Source organism: Ostrea edulis, chromosome 3, assembly GCF_947568905.1.
Source record: "Ostrea edulis chromosome 3, xbOstEdul1.1, whole genome shotgun sequence".
NCBI classification, from domain to species: Eukaryota; Metazoa; Mollusca; class Bivalvia; order Ostreida; family Ostreidae; genus Ostrea; species Ostrea edulis.
Window position 1 is genome coordinate 76,908,081 of NC_079166.1, and position 16,334 is coordinate 76,924,414.

General features: G+C 36.9%; 1 protein-coding gene across 5 annotated transcripts in view; it reads right to left on the minus strand.

Moving 5' to 3' along the window:
* The window catches only part of LOC125676214 (uncharacterized), a 499,894-nt gene that overhangs the window by 25,408 nt on the left and 458,152 nt on the right, over positions 1–16,334 (minus strand). For all 5 annotated transcript variants that reach the window (XM_056159047.1, XM_056159043.1, XM_056159044.1 and 2 more), the window contains 2 exons: positions 7,684–8,166; positions 6,816–7,070 (listed from right to left, as the gene is read on the minus strand). In XM_056159047.1, the coding sequence (XP_056015022.1) occupies positions 6,816–7,070; positions 7,684–8,166 (738 nt within the window). The remainder of the gene's footprint in view (positions 1–6,815; positions 7,071–7,683; positions 8,167–16,334) is intronic.

Sequence of the window (16,334 nt, forward strand, 5' to 3'; positions counted from 1 at the left end):
TACGCGTTCCCGCGATGGAAAAAATATAACGTGGTAATCTAAAGGTGACTCAGGTAAACCGCGTTCTCATCACGGGATGACTATCAGTTACATGTCCCCGTCGGGGTACCTGTAAAGTGCGAAACGAAATCGAAACGAAACGAAACGAAATCTACCGAAACGAAACGAAATCTACCGAAACGAAACGAAATCCACCGAAACGAAACGAAACCCACCGAAACGAAACGAAACCTACCAAAACGAAACGAAAACTACCGAAACGAAACGAAACAGATTGTATGATCGAACTCTTTAAATTATAATAATTGAAAATGGTATCTAAGGCCCCTGTTAAAGTTTACACATATAAATAAAATTCGTCTCCCCTTTGATGTAGGCTTTCGGCTTGACTGATACAAAGTTTTAGGAGTTGGAAAGGGGGGAGGGGGTTAAGCACGAAGTACATAAATACCATGTGCAATTAGCTTCGAATCCAGAAATTTCAGAACGGAAGGTTACAGTCTCACAGGCCAGAGATCTGGGGAAACACACTAAACGAGGGATGGGGTCGTCGGCGTTGAATCCGATTTTGGGCATAAATACATGTTTCAGTATTTTTTGCTCTAAAGACAAATATATGTATACATGTGGATATTGTGTATTTGTATGTAGTATATCAAACGGTGGATCCTGAATATGTTCTCTTTGTGATTTCTGCTTAAAATCCCCTTGTTCATAAGCCATTTCAGTTTACAAAATGCCGACCTCCTCCTAATATTATTGCATTAAAAAAAAAATCCGTTTTCCGTCCCGTTTTCAATTCCCCGTCTTAGCAACATCCCAAATGTATAGAGTTTTTCCATTATTGAAAGTACTCGCACCTCAGCAGTTAGAGACAGAATAAGAGGTTAAGAGCTCTTCCTGCTTTCAATTTTCTCAGACACCAGCTTCTTCAAACAATGTATCTATGCCCAAAGGTGGATCCAACGTCGGCGACCCCACCCCTCGGATAGTGTGTTTCCCCACATCTCTGAGACTGTAACCCTCGGTTCTAAAATGTATGAATCCGAAACTAATTGTACATGGCATTTAATCAACTACGGATATGTACTTTGTGCTTACTCCCCCCTTTCCAACTTTTAAAACTTTGTAACAGTCAAACCGAAAGCCTACATCAAAGGGGAGGCGAATTTTATTTATATGTGGTAACTTTCACAGGGTGCTAAGATACCATTTTTAATTATTATAATTAAAAGAGTTCGGTTATACAATCTGTTTCGTTTCGTTTTGGTAGGTTTTGTTTCGTTTCGGTGGGTTTCGTTTCGTTTCGGTAGATTTCGTTTCGTTTCGCACTTTACAGGTACCCGTCCCCGTCGCGGTAACATTTGTTTAAAAAATCGATCGGTTTTGTACCGTAAACAAACACGAGTTATCTCCCCCGATTTTATTAAAAATGAAAAATCGGCTTACGAGTTATTTTTTGTTTAAAGTTTTGTTGATTTTTTAAAATCAAGTATTCCGTTACGGATTTATTCATCATGCTTTTGTTTGTTTCTGTTGTTGTTTTGTTTTTGTTTTGTTTTGTTTTGTTTTTTGTTTAAATAATGTCAATGTATCCATGCGGTACTTATCCTAATGCAGCTGACGTGCAGGACGAGTGGACTTTCCAAAACAAACATTTGATATGGGCTGAGTGAAACATTTTACATGACATTTTAAAATCGAATTAACATGTATTAATTTCGCTGTGTGTTTGAATTTAGGTTGCTATCTCAACATTCATTTTGATTATCTAATGCTACAAAATCCCGGTGTTGTCTAATTAGAGGTCCCCCTCAACCCCAATTCCCTGTGTATTCCAGTAACAAACACTACTTGTATATAAAGATTGGCATCCATCCCCACCTTGGGAACTCCAGGTAAATAACAACTACGCTGAAAAGACGACGCCTACTTCTCCGTTAAAAAAAAAACATGGGTCCGTCACCGTGTCTTGGTGATTTTCAGCGATTGTAGGACAGAAAATCACAGGACAAAAAGTCACGGACAAAATGACCATGGACAAAAAGCCTCGATTAGAATTTTTTGAAATTGCGTTTGGGACAAAATGTCACGGTTGATAGAGAAAAAAAATCATTTTTATATAAATCTAAAAAATGTTCTTTTTGTAAAGTTTAAGAAAATATATGTGTAAAAACTTAATGATATATTTTCTATGAGAATTTATTTGAATTTCAAACTTAAAATTTTGATACTGATAATATAATACTTATTATTGAATTTTTATTCGTTTGTGAAATATGAATTATTAATTAGATTTAATTTTTTTTTTATCGATATCGAATTGAAATAAGCTTTGTGATCATTTGGTTTACATTACTACATGAATATATCAATGGTTGTCAAAACAAAATCTGCTGACAGAATATTCCTTACACTTCAGATTATTGTTTATATAAGTTTAATATGTAAAAAAAAAAGTCATCAGGAGAGAGAGAGAGAGAGAGAGAGAGAGAGAGAGAGTCTGCATGTTTGCAAAGGGACTCTCTTCAAAACTGTGATAGTATGTCAAAACTCGGACACACAGGTAAACAAGAAGTAGTACTGCGCAAGCTCAAGATCACATTGCACAACATATTAGCGAGACAAAGTCAGTCACAGACACAGTTAAAATCTAACAGAAATATATGTATCAAACAAAGACACATGCCCCATCAATTTTAGTCCCGTTTAAAGTATTCGCCATGGTTTCGCTTTCCAACGAATAAAACATGATCATACATGTATTTCAATAACCCAAGTATTATTTTACAAATAGAAGTATTTTTATTTTATCATATCATGACTTTTCGCGCGATGATGATGAAGGAAATATTTAAGTTTCAGAATTGGGTTTTAGACTTATTTTAATAATTAACACATTCATTAAATACTGTAATATGAGATGCTGATTTTTCTTAAAATCGATGCAATTATTTATGTATTATTATTTTTTTTATTATTTTGAAATTCAATTAAATGAAATGTATGCAGAAGAAAGATACTTGTCCATGCACGTGCAATTTGCATGTTGAATCTCAGCTGACTAGAGAACTATACACTGTAAGCCATGATCTGACAGGAAAGACAGAAGAACTGTCAAGGTACATATCTCTTCGACATATTATCTAATATTTTCTAAAATCTAGTTTCAAATTAATTTCTATTAAAACGATGATTATAAATACCGATTAACTTTCCCGTGATCATCACTGACAATACGAAACCAAAACCTTTCAAGTAAATTATGATTTACATTGTCGATTATACGGATAATGCACGTATATATTCGTTCTGAAATACTGCGAAAATTTTAATTCACAAACATACATGTATAAGATTTAAATTGTACTTTCCAATGGATTCTATACATTTGAAGTAGCTGTCAGTGGAGACAAGATACAGTATTCAGACCTGTTATCAACTGTGCAAATACAGGTAGTTTACTCCGCCGCGGTATAAACGTGGTCCCGCGAAGCCCCGCTATGAAAAACCGTTACGGTGTAATGCGGGAAGGATTTTAACTTTCAAACTCAGGATGTTTAACATAGATTCTGTACATTGGTTGTCCCTTCATCAAACGGCCGATGTAAGACTTATGCTTTTCAGGTAAAAAAACAAATGTGGTACTGCACCTACAGCTACACAGATGACGTCTCCATACAAGTGAAAGAAATACTCTGACGGGGACGTAAAACAACATATCAAAAAACTTCGTACGATTTTAATAGTATCTAATATGTAATAACATAAAACTTATCAATAGCTGGATTCTAATGCAATTCAACATCCATAAATATTGTTGATGTCGAGATTGATTTCATAGCTAAGCAATAATTAAGCGTGTAATGAAATCAAAGGATATGTTCAATCTAAACAAATATCCTATATGTATTACAGGACAATGTATGTCCCTTACCGGCCCCAACTCATGTTGTCTGTGTACTATTCAGCGTGAATAATCATACGTCAATAGATTATACACGAGAATAACCAGAGCCCATTAAACATAATCCCCATATTACAGATTTATATGTCCAAGGGTCATAACTCAGGAAATAACAAAGCTTTCCCTTGCTGTCTAACCACTTTAAATAGTTTACTGTGCATAACAACCCTTGTTACTTCAGTATGTGTGTATTATGATAAACTGTATTTCCTAAGTCATAGATATGCTCACATATGTATATTTTTCATGTCCCAATGTGTGTATACATTCAAGGACAATGTAGGATCTTGGTACAAGTTACTTTTTCCCCCTTGGTTGGCGTCAATCCCTCACTGTGTGAGGTCTTGTGGGGCAATTTTTTGGACGCCTCCAAGGATTAACTCATTTATGTATATATTGTATGCATGTTCCATGTACTATATAACTTGTAATTGTACTTTCGCTACATGTACTTTTCTAGTCAGTCTCAAAGGGGGATCACACATTACCTGACACCTATGTACATGTTTCAGCAGGCATTGTTTATTCAGGTGATTCCCCTTAATGGTTTGTTATACATTTAACTTAACAATTTACCTTATGCCATTCAATAAATGACATATTCGACAAAACTGCATTACAGTGTTTGGTTATTTGTTACTGCTTGGACGGTTTCTTCTCATAGGAGGCATAAACGATATTCGACCTTGTTCTGTAATTCGCCATGGTAAAGCAATGTGCCAACTATCAAGTGAACATCCGCAAGCATATCGGAGAAGTGCGAAACACTGATTTGCTGGATTGACAGAGATGAACGGGCGCACAGACGGACGGAGCGCAAACGTAAAGCCCCTACCACACATTCACGGGTGAGACGCCGGATTATCCCGGATTGTCGATCCGAGATAATCCGTCATCACCGTGTACAAACCGTGTATGCATTCCGCGTCGTCCGGGACAATCCAGCTTGGCCAAGCCAAACGGTAAAAAAAAATTTAAATATGTTTCATTTTTACCCGGAAGAAAATCCTCCGTAATGATCCGTGTAGGTACTGTGTATCAACCGAGAGGTCCGTGTATCAACCGAGAAGTCCGTGTAGCCACCGAAGTAACCGTGTAAAGTCCGGGGTCATCCGTGTACGAAAGTTTTCTGCTGAAGAACACGGATGTCTGCGGTCTGTACACGGATTGTTCCCGGTACCTGCACGGAGAGACACGATAAACGCGTGATCTTCCGTACGCTCCGTGATCATGCCGGCACCGACCGGGATTTTTTCCCGGGCCATACGGGTGTCTGCATCGTGATAAAACCGTTTTAACACCGGCATTACGTCGGATCACCCCGGATGACTAGAATTTTGAATCTGGCGTTAAACGGCTCCTGATCCGTGAATGTGTGAAGGTTCCCTTCGGTTCTGCCGGCAGAGGACTAAAAGAGGTTTAACCGCAGAAAAAATAAATTAAAGTAATTCCACCCTCCTGTGATGTCATCAGATTTTGCAAAATCAACAATTTATTTAGATTTATGCATGGTAGGAACATAAATTTTGTTGGAGTCTTTTCCTATAGTTATTGTAAAAAATCTTGTTAAAAATAAAATATTTCAAAAGTCTAAAGTTATAGATGAATAAACAATGATACGTTTCAAAATATTGAATGCAAGGGCAATAACTCTGTTTCTATTAATTTTTTTATCAAGTCTATTATGCGATGATTTCCTTTATTTTTTACAGACATTTTGTATATTTTTGTGAAGATACAATTTCATGAAATTGTTATGAATGCTTCTATATCGTCATAACCAGTTTGTATGGAATTATAATATCCCTGTTTAAGGAAAATTGCAATTTTCTGACGGTATATATGATTCTTTTTATGTACGTTTCACATCTTAAAAAGTTTGATGACCTATGCATTTTTTTGATAATTTGTTACTTTTAACTCTAATGAATGGAAATAAATACCCTTTTTAAACTTGTATCAGATAAAACTGCGAGTATGGAATTACCTTAAATAAGAATAATCTACAAAATTCGGCTACAAATGCGAGGGATACCCCCCCCCCCTCTTCTAATGCTTGCTTCCGGAAAGAAGTTTCGAAGCATATTCATTCACAGTATAAAATGTTGTAACTTGCCCTACTTTGGTAAGTGGTCTTTATTCACAACAACATATAGAGAACACATCCGAGGATCTAGAACTCTCTATTTCATGTGGACTCCACCTCCATGTATTCTTTTAAAGGAATTGTACCATTCTTAGGGAATTCGGACATGATACAAACACACACACCATCCTCGAATACAAAAAAATCTCGTTACTTTTGTTTTGTATCACTAGAGGCGCAGATGTTTCTCAGATATGTATACTATACACGTAAGTATTGAAACAAACTCTCAGGGCACTCGGTGGATCAAGGACAGAATTATGTCAGGAAACCTTAAATCAATCACATAGATTTTTTTTTAATTATTGATGTTCTGAAATGAAATGCATTTTTTACACTACAGTATAAACCATTTCTAAAATCCGATAACATAACTACTCCCTGTAGTGTCGGAACTCGTTTCGGGTTAGACGATTTATCTCAGTGACGCAAAGGGCTAGAGTGATAAAGAGAGAAAAGGGGATTTCCTGCCAAAGGCGAAACAGAAAAGAGAAACTAATTATTAAAAAAATCACATGTCAGAGAAGAAATAATACTGCTTATTTCCAATAAGGAATCATCGACCACACCTGGGGTATTTTTGAGATATCATTCAGATTTTCTTTACATGTACCTAATAGAGTCCTTGTTTCCTCAAACTCACAGTGCATACAACCTATGGAAATAAAATTTTGTCTTTGATAAATGCAAAGTGATGGTTACCTTTTAATGTTTTCGTTTTTTCACATATTTGGAATATCTCCTCGTGGACCTCCAGTCCTTCCGTTGACCTCACACCCCGTATCTCCGCGTCACTACACCCGAGCAGACGTTTCAGTAGCGTGGTCTTGCCGGCCCCGGCACATCCTACGATCATCCCCCTGGCGTGGTGGACGGTCTGTGTTCCTCTCTTGGCGTACTCCACGTACCGCTCTCTGGCCTCTTGGTCCCAGTCCAGTATTTCTCCAGGGACTCCCACTGTATGATAACAAATCAACCACATGGAACACAATGAATAAAGTGATAATAGATCACCCGTTACGTTTTAAAACATGAACAAGGAAACATTTAAGATACGAATACAATAAACACTACCTATAACTGATTTTTACATTTAAAATGTGTATGTCATGGGCAGCAACGTATATGAAATGAAATATCTGTCCATGCATTCTAGTAAAGGGGTATCCTTACCAGTATGTAATCAAAGAGATACCATGTGTATGTTAATTCATTTACCGTGAATATTCATACTGGTTGTCAATCTAAGTTAAATGTACTGTTTAATTAATAATTGATTACTTATTTATCAATAATAGTGTTAAATGCATTAACCTATCCTGCAGTATTAAACATTATCGCAAAATGTCTTTTCCAAATGATTAATACTAGCTTTATATATAAAGTTTGAATTCAGAACTGATTGTCACAAAACCATTTTTCAGTTCTAACTTGGTATCAAAGCAAATTATTTACTTATTTTTATCAATACTTAAATGCTTTGAATGATTTGTAACAAACGGTGGGTCGAACTAATGTAGAAAAATTATGTGAGTAACAAAGACAGGTGATCCATGATAATCATACTTACAACATATATTGACAATGTAATGAATCTTCCTGTCTGACACGGTACAGTGTGTGAGGATGTCCAGCTGTAGTCTGATTATGAATAGCTCGTACATCTCCAGCGGTATATACAGACATCTCTCTCCATCACTCCTCTTATAATCCCACGACCGACAGTATTCTGATATCACCTGAGGTGACGCCGTGGTTAGGAAAAACTCCAGATCACTGTCCTCCACCAAACACTCCGTAACGAACGCGTACATGACGTCATGTCGGATGTCGTCAGAGGCAAACGTTATTACATCCTGTCTTTTTATGATTCCATCAGGTAGAGGTTCACCTGTCTCATGATCAGATTTGGTATTTTCGCCAAAATACCTTTCTTTGATCTTATTGAAGTTGCTTTGGTAGGAATCCTCTTTGACATTCAACATATAACCATCAGCCAATAATAGGCAGTACAGCCTGATTTTGTCGTTTGTTGAGTAGTCATGGTATTTACCTGAAATTCGGAAAATACAATTATTTAAATCAATAAAGTATCGTACTTTGTCTTATACACGGGTTTTTATTATAAATCAAACTTTAAAACAATACACAATTTATAACACCAACAAACACCCCAGCAGTGTAGTACATGTGTTTTATAATATAATAAACCCCGTAGCTTGTACAGTGTGGTCATTAATTCTATACAACGTACCACTAAATGAGAAATCAAGTATGATAATGTGAAATCACGACCATACTTCTAGATGCATGCAATGTGTGATTAAATATATTTGTTTGATTGTTTACTTGCTTGTTTGCTGTGCGTCAATTAGAGAATTTCTCTCTCATATCGACACTTTACAAGCTGTAGAGGTGAAGTACCACAAATTTTAAAAGACCTATGCTTAAAATCCAGCTGTGATGTCATACTAATGAAAAAACGCTCCATTATTTTTCAGGAATGGGGAGTTTCAAACTTTTTTTTTAAATGAACAAGTTCCCATAATCCCCCGGCCCCTGTCACTGTTTTAGCAAAATGTAAAAAGTAATCTCCATAACCTGAAGGCATAGATGAGAGTCGAACCCAAGACCTTGCATAGAAGCTTCATCCGCTGTGTCACTAAGGACGATGACAACTTAAAAATACAATACATGTTTTATATGACAAAACTCTGTATGTACTAGTATTTTTATAATTTGTTGAAATAATTTCCTAATATACAACTGTAAGTTACATCTATAGTTAGATTTAAACTGGGGGTGGGGGGGGGGGTTAAGTAGGTCAATTTCCTTGTTCCTCTCCATTCCTTAAAAGCAACGATCCTTGGCGTATTCGGGGCCTCGCCTCCATTACCTTTAAGGACTGGGGAGTTACTCGGGACATGACGCATACATATGCTTAGTGCTCAGGATTATAGCAGTGAGGGTTGTTTAACGTGGCAACGCCTGCCGTGACACAGGATCTCCGTTTCTAAGGCTATATCCAACGATCTGTGATTCTCACTTCCAAAAACGGAGCTTTTGGCAAATGAACAAACGCTACCTATGTTTACGTTAATATTTTGTATTAGCGACATTGATCGGAATATTGGAGCGGATCAAAGATCTGGTTTTAATCTGATTCATGTTTACCCGACCATGGCACAATCCGAGCTCATTATACCAGGGTTATAAAGCAAACGCTCTACCACCGAGCCACCGCGACCGATACCATTAAATAAAATATATATGCTAATGTTCTTTATGGATTTCAGAATTTCGCGTAGTTGGGACCTGTGACAGTTTTGCCTATCAAACGCTAGGATTGAGTTCCAGTAATAAAACAGGGCATGTATTCCTGACCGTTATAGACCCCCCTCCTCCTCTGTCACTTCGCCTTCTCAATTTACCAACAATTTATTTTTGTTTTTCAGAGAATGGTTTAATGGCTATGACAATGTTCTTTAGATTGTAAGGCACATACACCAATAAAAGATACTGAGGGAGAGCGATATCTGCTTTCATTTTTATTGATGTACAATGTACCTCCACCAATTTATAACAGAGGATACATTAGAATTGAGGTTTACAGTATACTAATATGTTTATAACAACCGGAGAAGGTAATTGCGTACAAAAGACCGCGGGTTAAGATACGCTATAACGCGTGTTCCCTTCTGTTCAATGATACTAAGAACGCGGTTAATGTCGTTTATAAATGATACACTTTCATCTCGAGATACTATTGAATGATTGATTGAATATTGTTTTATGCCCCTCTCGAGAATATTTCACTCGAATGGAGACGTCGCCATTGCCGGTGAAGGACTGCACAATTTAGCCCTAAGCTCGACGCTTATGACTTTTGAGCAAGCAAGGGATCTTTATCAAGCCACACCTGCTGTGACACAGGACCTCGGTTTTGAGGTTCTCGTCCGATCGAGCGCCCCATTTAGTCGCCTCTTACGACAAGCAAGGGATATTGAATACTTATCCTAACCAAGATCCCCACGGAATTTTAGATACTATGATCAGGAAATATAAGCTCAAGGTTGATGTAACACAAGAAATATTTCACTTCTAATATTTTCTATTCAGATAATTATGTCATTCTTACGGAAGCCGATAGATGCCAGGGTATAGAATTAATATTCATTCAACTGTCAGCCACCACTTATCAACTGACGGCCATCACTTATTCTCTGGCGGCCGCCATATAAATTAACTGACGGTCGCCAATTAATTTATGCGATGGCCACCACTTGATTTAACTGGTGCTTTAAAATTCATACAGCGGCCGCCGCTTAATATCTATATAGCGGCCACCAGCTATTCAACTCTATCTCTCCCTCCCCCCCTCTCTCTCTCTATCTCTCTCTCTCTCTCTCTAAATGAAAAGGGAAAAAATCCCTTTCCTCCCCCTCTTCAATACTTTGTAATACATGTATGGATGTTATATACAATCAAAAACATTATTATTTGCCAATTGTGCTGTTAATTTACAAAGTTATATAAATATTCATGATATCGAATGTCGACAGAATCACGTACGAGAAAATCTTCACGTGTACTTAATATACAAACGTGTCAAGCACGTAAAACCAGGGGAAAGGGAGGAGGGCGACCCTCCAATTTTTCACAACGTTCATTTTCCGTTATTTTCACTAGCAAACTAAGTTATTTTCACAAGTAAAATAAAATTGATTGGCGGATGGACCCCCTCACCCCACTCTTTTAGTGGTAGTAATGAATGATAAAAATGTCATAATGAATGACCTGATGAATTGAAGGACAAACATCCTCCCTAAAATTTTGGAGTATGAAGTTTGGGCAAATGAGAAATGTTTAACTTCCTTTTCTGCTGTCAACAATTGTAGAAAACAAGCTCTCCTCCGACTGTCACTTCACTTTGGAAAACTACGGAAGCTGATAGGTTCCAGGGTAGTATTCATTTAACTGGTGTTCACCACTTCATTTATGAGACGGTCGCCACTTAATCTATTTGGACAGACGGAGCCCTCTTCCCTCCAATCTAGGTGTATGAAGTTTGGGCAGAAAATGTATTTTTAGGTTCCTTTTCTGCTTGTCAACAATTGTAGATAATTTCTACTCCGAATGTCACTACACTTTGAAAAATGATGCTACATATCTGCGTACTATTCTAAATCTTTCAAAAATAATCACTTAGTAATGATATTTTGGTATTCAATTGGCAGCCGCCATGTATACTTTTTAATATATTGGCGATCTCCAGATAAAATAAGTGGCGTCTGCCAGTTAATGTCAATTAATTTATATGGTGGCTGCTGCTACCGAAATTTAGTGGCGGCCGTTAGTTAAATGGATATCAATTCTATACCCTGGCCCTATTGGCTTTCATAGAAAACGACGCTACGTGTCTGTGTTTTATTCTAAATCTTTCCAAAATAATCACCCAGCAATATAAATGATATTGTTTTTTAAATTGACGGCTATGTATAAATTCAGTGTCATCCTCCAGATTAATGAAGTGGCGGCAGCCATCTAATTGAATATCAGTCATATATCATGGCACCTATCGGCTTCCATGGATTCTAAATGTATAATTTCAAGTTCAATCCTCACACTTATCGGATTATTTTTCCTATGCTGACCGGCACAGCTTTCAACAGTAGGTAAAAGAGGTGTCTTTGGATGCAGGATTTGTTGGTGGGCGTGTTAATATGTTTACATGTAGAACAATTTCAGTCAACAGCTTATGTCGACTTTAAATGCTACACGCGCAGAGAGAGAGAGAGAGAGAGAGAGAGAGAGAGAGAGAGAGAGAGAGAGAGATGCGCCTCCTCACCTCCCCATATGCACCCGATGTTGATAGATCAAATAAACATGTTTGCTGAATTTTTAAACACTTGCAGTCGCAAAATGCAATTTGTAATTTTGGAAAATAGATGGGCGAAATTGCAAATGATGACCTTCCTCACCCCTCCATGTGAAGAGATTCTGAATCATCTTATGTATATATATCTGCTCTCATCCTAAAGGTAGCACGTCAACATCTTACTGAGTTAATAGTGAATGATAGTGGGATTGATGAACTAAACCCGTAAACCCAAGGAATTCTATAAAAATAATTGTTTGCCCCCCCCCCCCCCCCCGTAAAATTTACGGTTTTGAGGTGTTTAAGCACATTACCCCTATACTTCCTTTATATTATTTATTTACTTTATTGGGTGGTTTTTTTTTTCTTTGCTTGTCAAAAATTAGAAAGGGTCCAATAGAATAGTATTGACAAAATCTCTAGTAATCGAAGATCATCACAAACGTGCTAAACCTCTGCGAGTCAAAACCTGTGGTAACCGACCACAAAGCACGTGTATTTTACAACACCTGCATGGATTCAAAGAATCTTAGTTTCGTTAAAATATAAAGTATTTTAAGCAGTGGCAGTAGAATAAACCAAAAAGCAATGCATGTCAACAAGGGAAGATTACTCCTCCTAAGCCAAAATGGAGTATACTTGTGCAAAACGAGTTCAACATTAGTTACAATTTTAGTTATCAGTGTAACTTGTGTCGCTTAATCGAATTCATTCATGAAAATGATTTGTTCCAGACAAACCATATCTGTAATATGGCTGTCTCCAAGTACACTTTCAGCAAATAGAAATTTCTAAAAAAAATTAAAGAGTCTTAAAGCAAACAAACAAAGACTCATTCATTTCAATGAATCAAATATACAGTGTGTTTACTATGACAGTGATCGCATTCCAAAGATTAAAACCGTATGCAGTATGAATGCATCAAACTAAATTTCACTAGTATTAAATTGATAAATGAGGGGAAATATCCAATTTAGCCACGTTTTCGGTACAGTTTTCAGATGGAGCATAACTCTACGAAAGGGCACTTTCTTTTATTTACATTCCCAGTTATTTGCCTTTGATATCCGTATCAACTGAAATGATATACATTTCCTTATGAATGTGATCGGCGTGCGTATGAATCTTGATAAAGATACCACCACGTTTTTAACGGCAGGAAATTATCTCACATCTCTCAAACCCTAAAAGTAAGATGAGGGTTAATAGGAATGCGGCGGAAATGTGATTTTCGAAACTAATAATGAGTATGTTCACCATTGCCGCTAATAACAGTGTGTAGGCGTGTCATTTACGGAAATATCCCTGTGGGGAAGTTTAATTTCCGCCTCTCATTCAACAATGTTTTTCCAAGTACTGGCGGATTCTGAGCTAGCAGCTGCGCACACACCTACCTAGCTAGTCGCACATTGTTTTTAAAGTCCAGTAACATACATGTAGCAGACCGATCATTAACTTTGATACCGTTCATTTAATGAAACTCACCGTGTGTGCACGCGAAATATCCTACTGAAAAAGATTTCTTCATAAATGTGACACAGATCTGAACAATGAGCGTATTAATCTTTTATTAAATCTCGTACGTCAAAATCAACGACTGGAACTTCCGGCAGAAATGAAAGTAGAATTGCAAATGTGAAAAAAAAATCATTTTTGAAAATGTGAGGATAAGAACTACAACGCTTTACGTCAGCATACTTGTCATGGAGTGGTGATGGGCTTCATGAAGTTTGCTGGCGTTAAGAGTCGCAGTTTTTCCAAAAATAAAATTAATTTCCTCAATGCACATGATCATCAAGTTTTAACTATGGAGTTTAGAAACATTTTTCCAAATGACAAGACCGCCGCGGTGGCCTAGCGGTTAGAGCTTTCGCCCCGCATGTGAAATACCGTGGTTCGAATCCCGGCCGGTCAATTCAATGCATGGTCATTCATAACATTTTTGATATGTTTGATGTGGAATAGCCTATATTTCTTTTCTGGTGAGTTTTTTTTTTATCATCTATGTCAAATTCGGAATATGAATAAACCCGAGTTATCGTTCATTGCAGAAGTTATCTTCTCATTACGGAAGATATATCGCCCCGCTTCAATTTTTAATATGTTGTAAATATTGGTATTTGATCGCTTTATTTGAAATTCTATGAGATGCATATGGAGAGGAACTATTGCTCAATTCAAGGATCTCACAACACCAAAGACGCTAGAGAAAAGTTCGCAAAACACGTTGTACCAAATCGGTCACCTGAGTCATATTGACCCTGTTTTTCTACAGCTGTTTAGAGAGAAAAAAATGCAATACTGATTCGTATGAAAAATTTAGACTTCATGTTATGACCCCAACCTAGCCCAGTAAGGTTACGGCATAACCATGATTCAAGGTCAAAAGGAAAACAATCATGGTATACATGTAAAATATAAAGTTTTATTATGAGAATTTTATAGAGAAAATATGATTACCCCACCTTAAACAGTTCACAAGTCATTGTTTATATCATGTTTTCTTAAGCGTAGATCAAAATCAGAGGACAGGGTTACACGGTTAAAAGGTCTGGTGCCAAAAGGCTCTGTCACAATGAATGCGTATTATATAATAGGAGAGCCTTGTCACTCACCATTCAAAAGCTATAGGCAAGGTTCAAGTTTCAGACAGATAGGCAGGGCAACGATAATATGCCCCCTACCACCACGCCCCCATCCCACATGTATTTTAGTCCTAGGGCATCAAAAAAACTTGAATACACACAACTTAAGCAAGTTTGCATTTTGATATGATTTAGTGTGGCCAAGCTGATCTTGAAATTAATTTGTTTTCATTAATTTCCTGACTGACTGAACATTAATACTTTAGTCTATATATGTCCTTTGTGTGGATTTTCTCGCAAGCAATGATTGATTGATTGAATATGGTTTTACGCCGCTTGCACAATATTTCAGTCATTTTACGATCATGATTTAATTATCATATGTAAACATTAACTAGTCCTCAGTTTCTTTAGATCAGAATCAGGCTGTCTATTGATTAGTATATCAGCAATTCTTCATTATTAGTTTTTATCGTTATTTTCAAAAACCAAAATTCTATTTAATTAGATATGTTTGAAATCATTTGCAACCAACGCAATAAACATCAGGAACTTTATCATTTCACACTGAACAAATTTACCTGTTGCTAGATGTGCATCAGGCGTCGATAAACCGAACACGTTAATTATTTCGATTGGGATATCTAGTGTAATATTTCTTTGCAATAAATTAAATGAGCACAAAGACATCTATCAGGCCCGTCGCATCAAAGTCTCTGCCCACTTTTATTATGACATGCAAAGTTGGTTATTTTTACATACAGAAGTCGATCTACATATACTTGTAGGCTACCCCCCCTTCTTAAAATAGCATCTCAGGAATATTGTAGTGAAGGTGTAAAATGCAACCTGTTAATTGAAAGTTCAACCCTTGTCCCTTTTCTTCCGCAATTTAGGATTTAGAGCTTTGAATTTCTGTTTTTAAATTTACTTGTCAAGAATTTTCAGTTTTCAATATTGTGAGTCACCCCCCCCCCTTTTTTTTCTAACGATGTTACTTATCTGATCATATCGAATGCTTTCACTGTGCTTTAAATTTCAAGGTGTCTGTTATTAAAACTGGTTACTTCTGAAATTCTCCATATCAATTACATTATGACTTAGAGAGAAATAAACATCAAACACGGCTATAACACCCAGCCCCTTCCCCAACTCTTCAATTAGACAAATACATATTTTAAAAGTTTTCTCCATAAAATCGAAGCAATTAAAACTTGTTTAATTCCATAGATATAAAACGACCTGTTAAAACTCAGCATAATAAAGAATTTGGGAACGTAAGCTTTACTATGCACTGTTTGTTAATGCTTAGGGTCGCAATGGTACCCCCTCTGAACTTCCGGTGTAAAGGGGCTGAGTGCAGAAATGTAGGTCATTATGGCCGGTTTCTTATGGTCCCGATCTACCTCTCGGGACCCTCAATTACGCTACCTGAAGAGGTTCGCATATTAATATCATAATGACTAAGCTCACCTCTGCTGTCCATGAGAAGAGTATGAAGATGTTTCCCCTCTACATTTCCATATAAAAATCCAATCCCTTATCGTGGTCAAATTCTACCCCCTTGGGTTATGATTTGAACAAACTTCAATCTGCACTACCTGGTGATGTTTACATATTGATATGATTATTCAGGTCCCTGCTGTTATTGAAATTGATTGATTGTTTTACGTCCCGTCGAGAGTTTTCACTCATATTGAGACGTCAGCAGCTTTTGGTGAAATAAAAATAAAACCGATCAATGCTTAGCACTCGGGG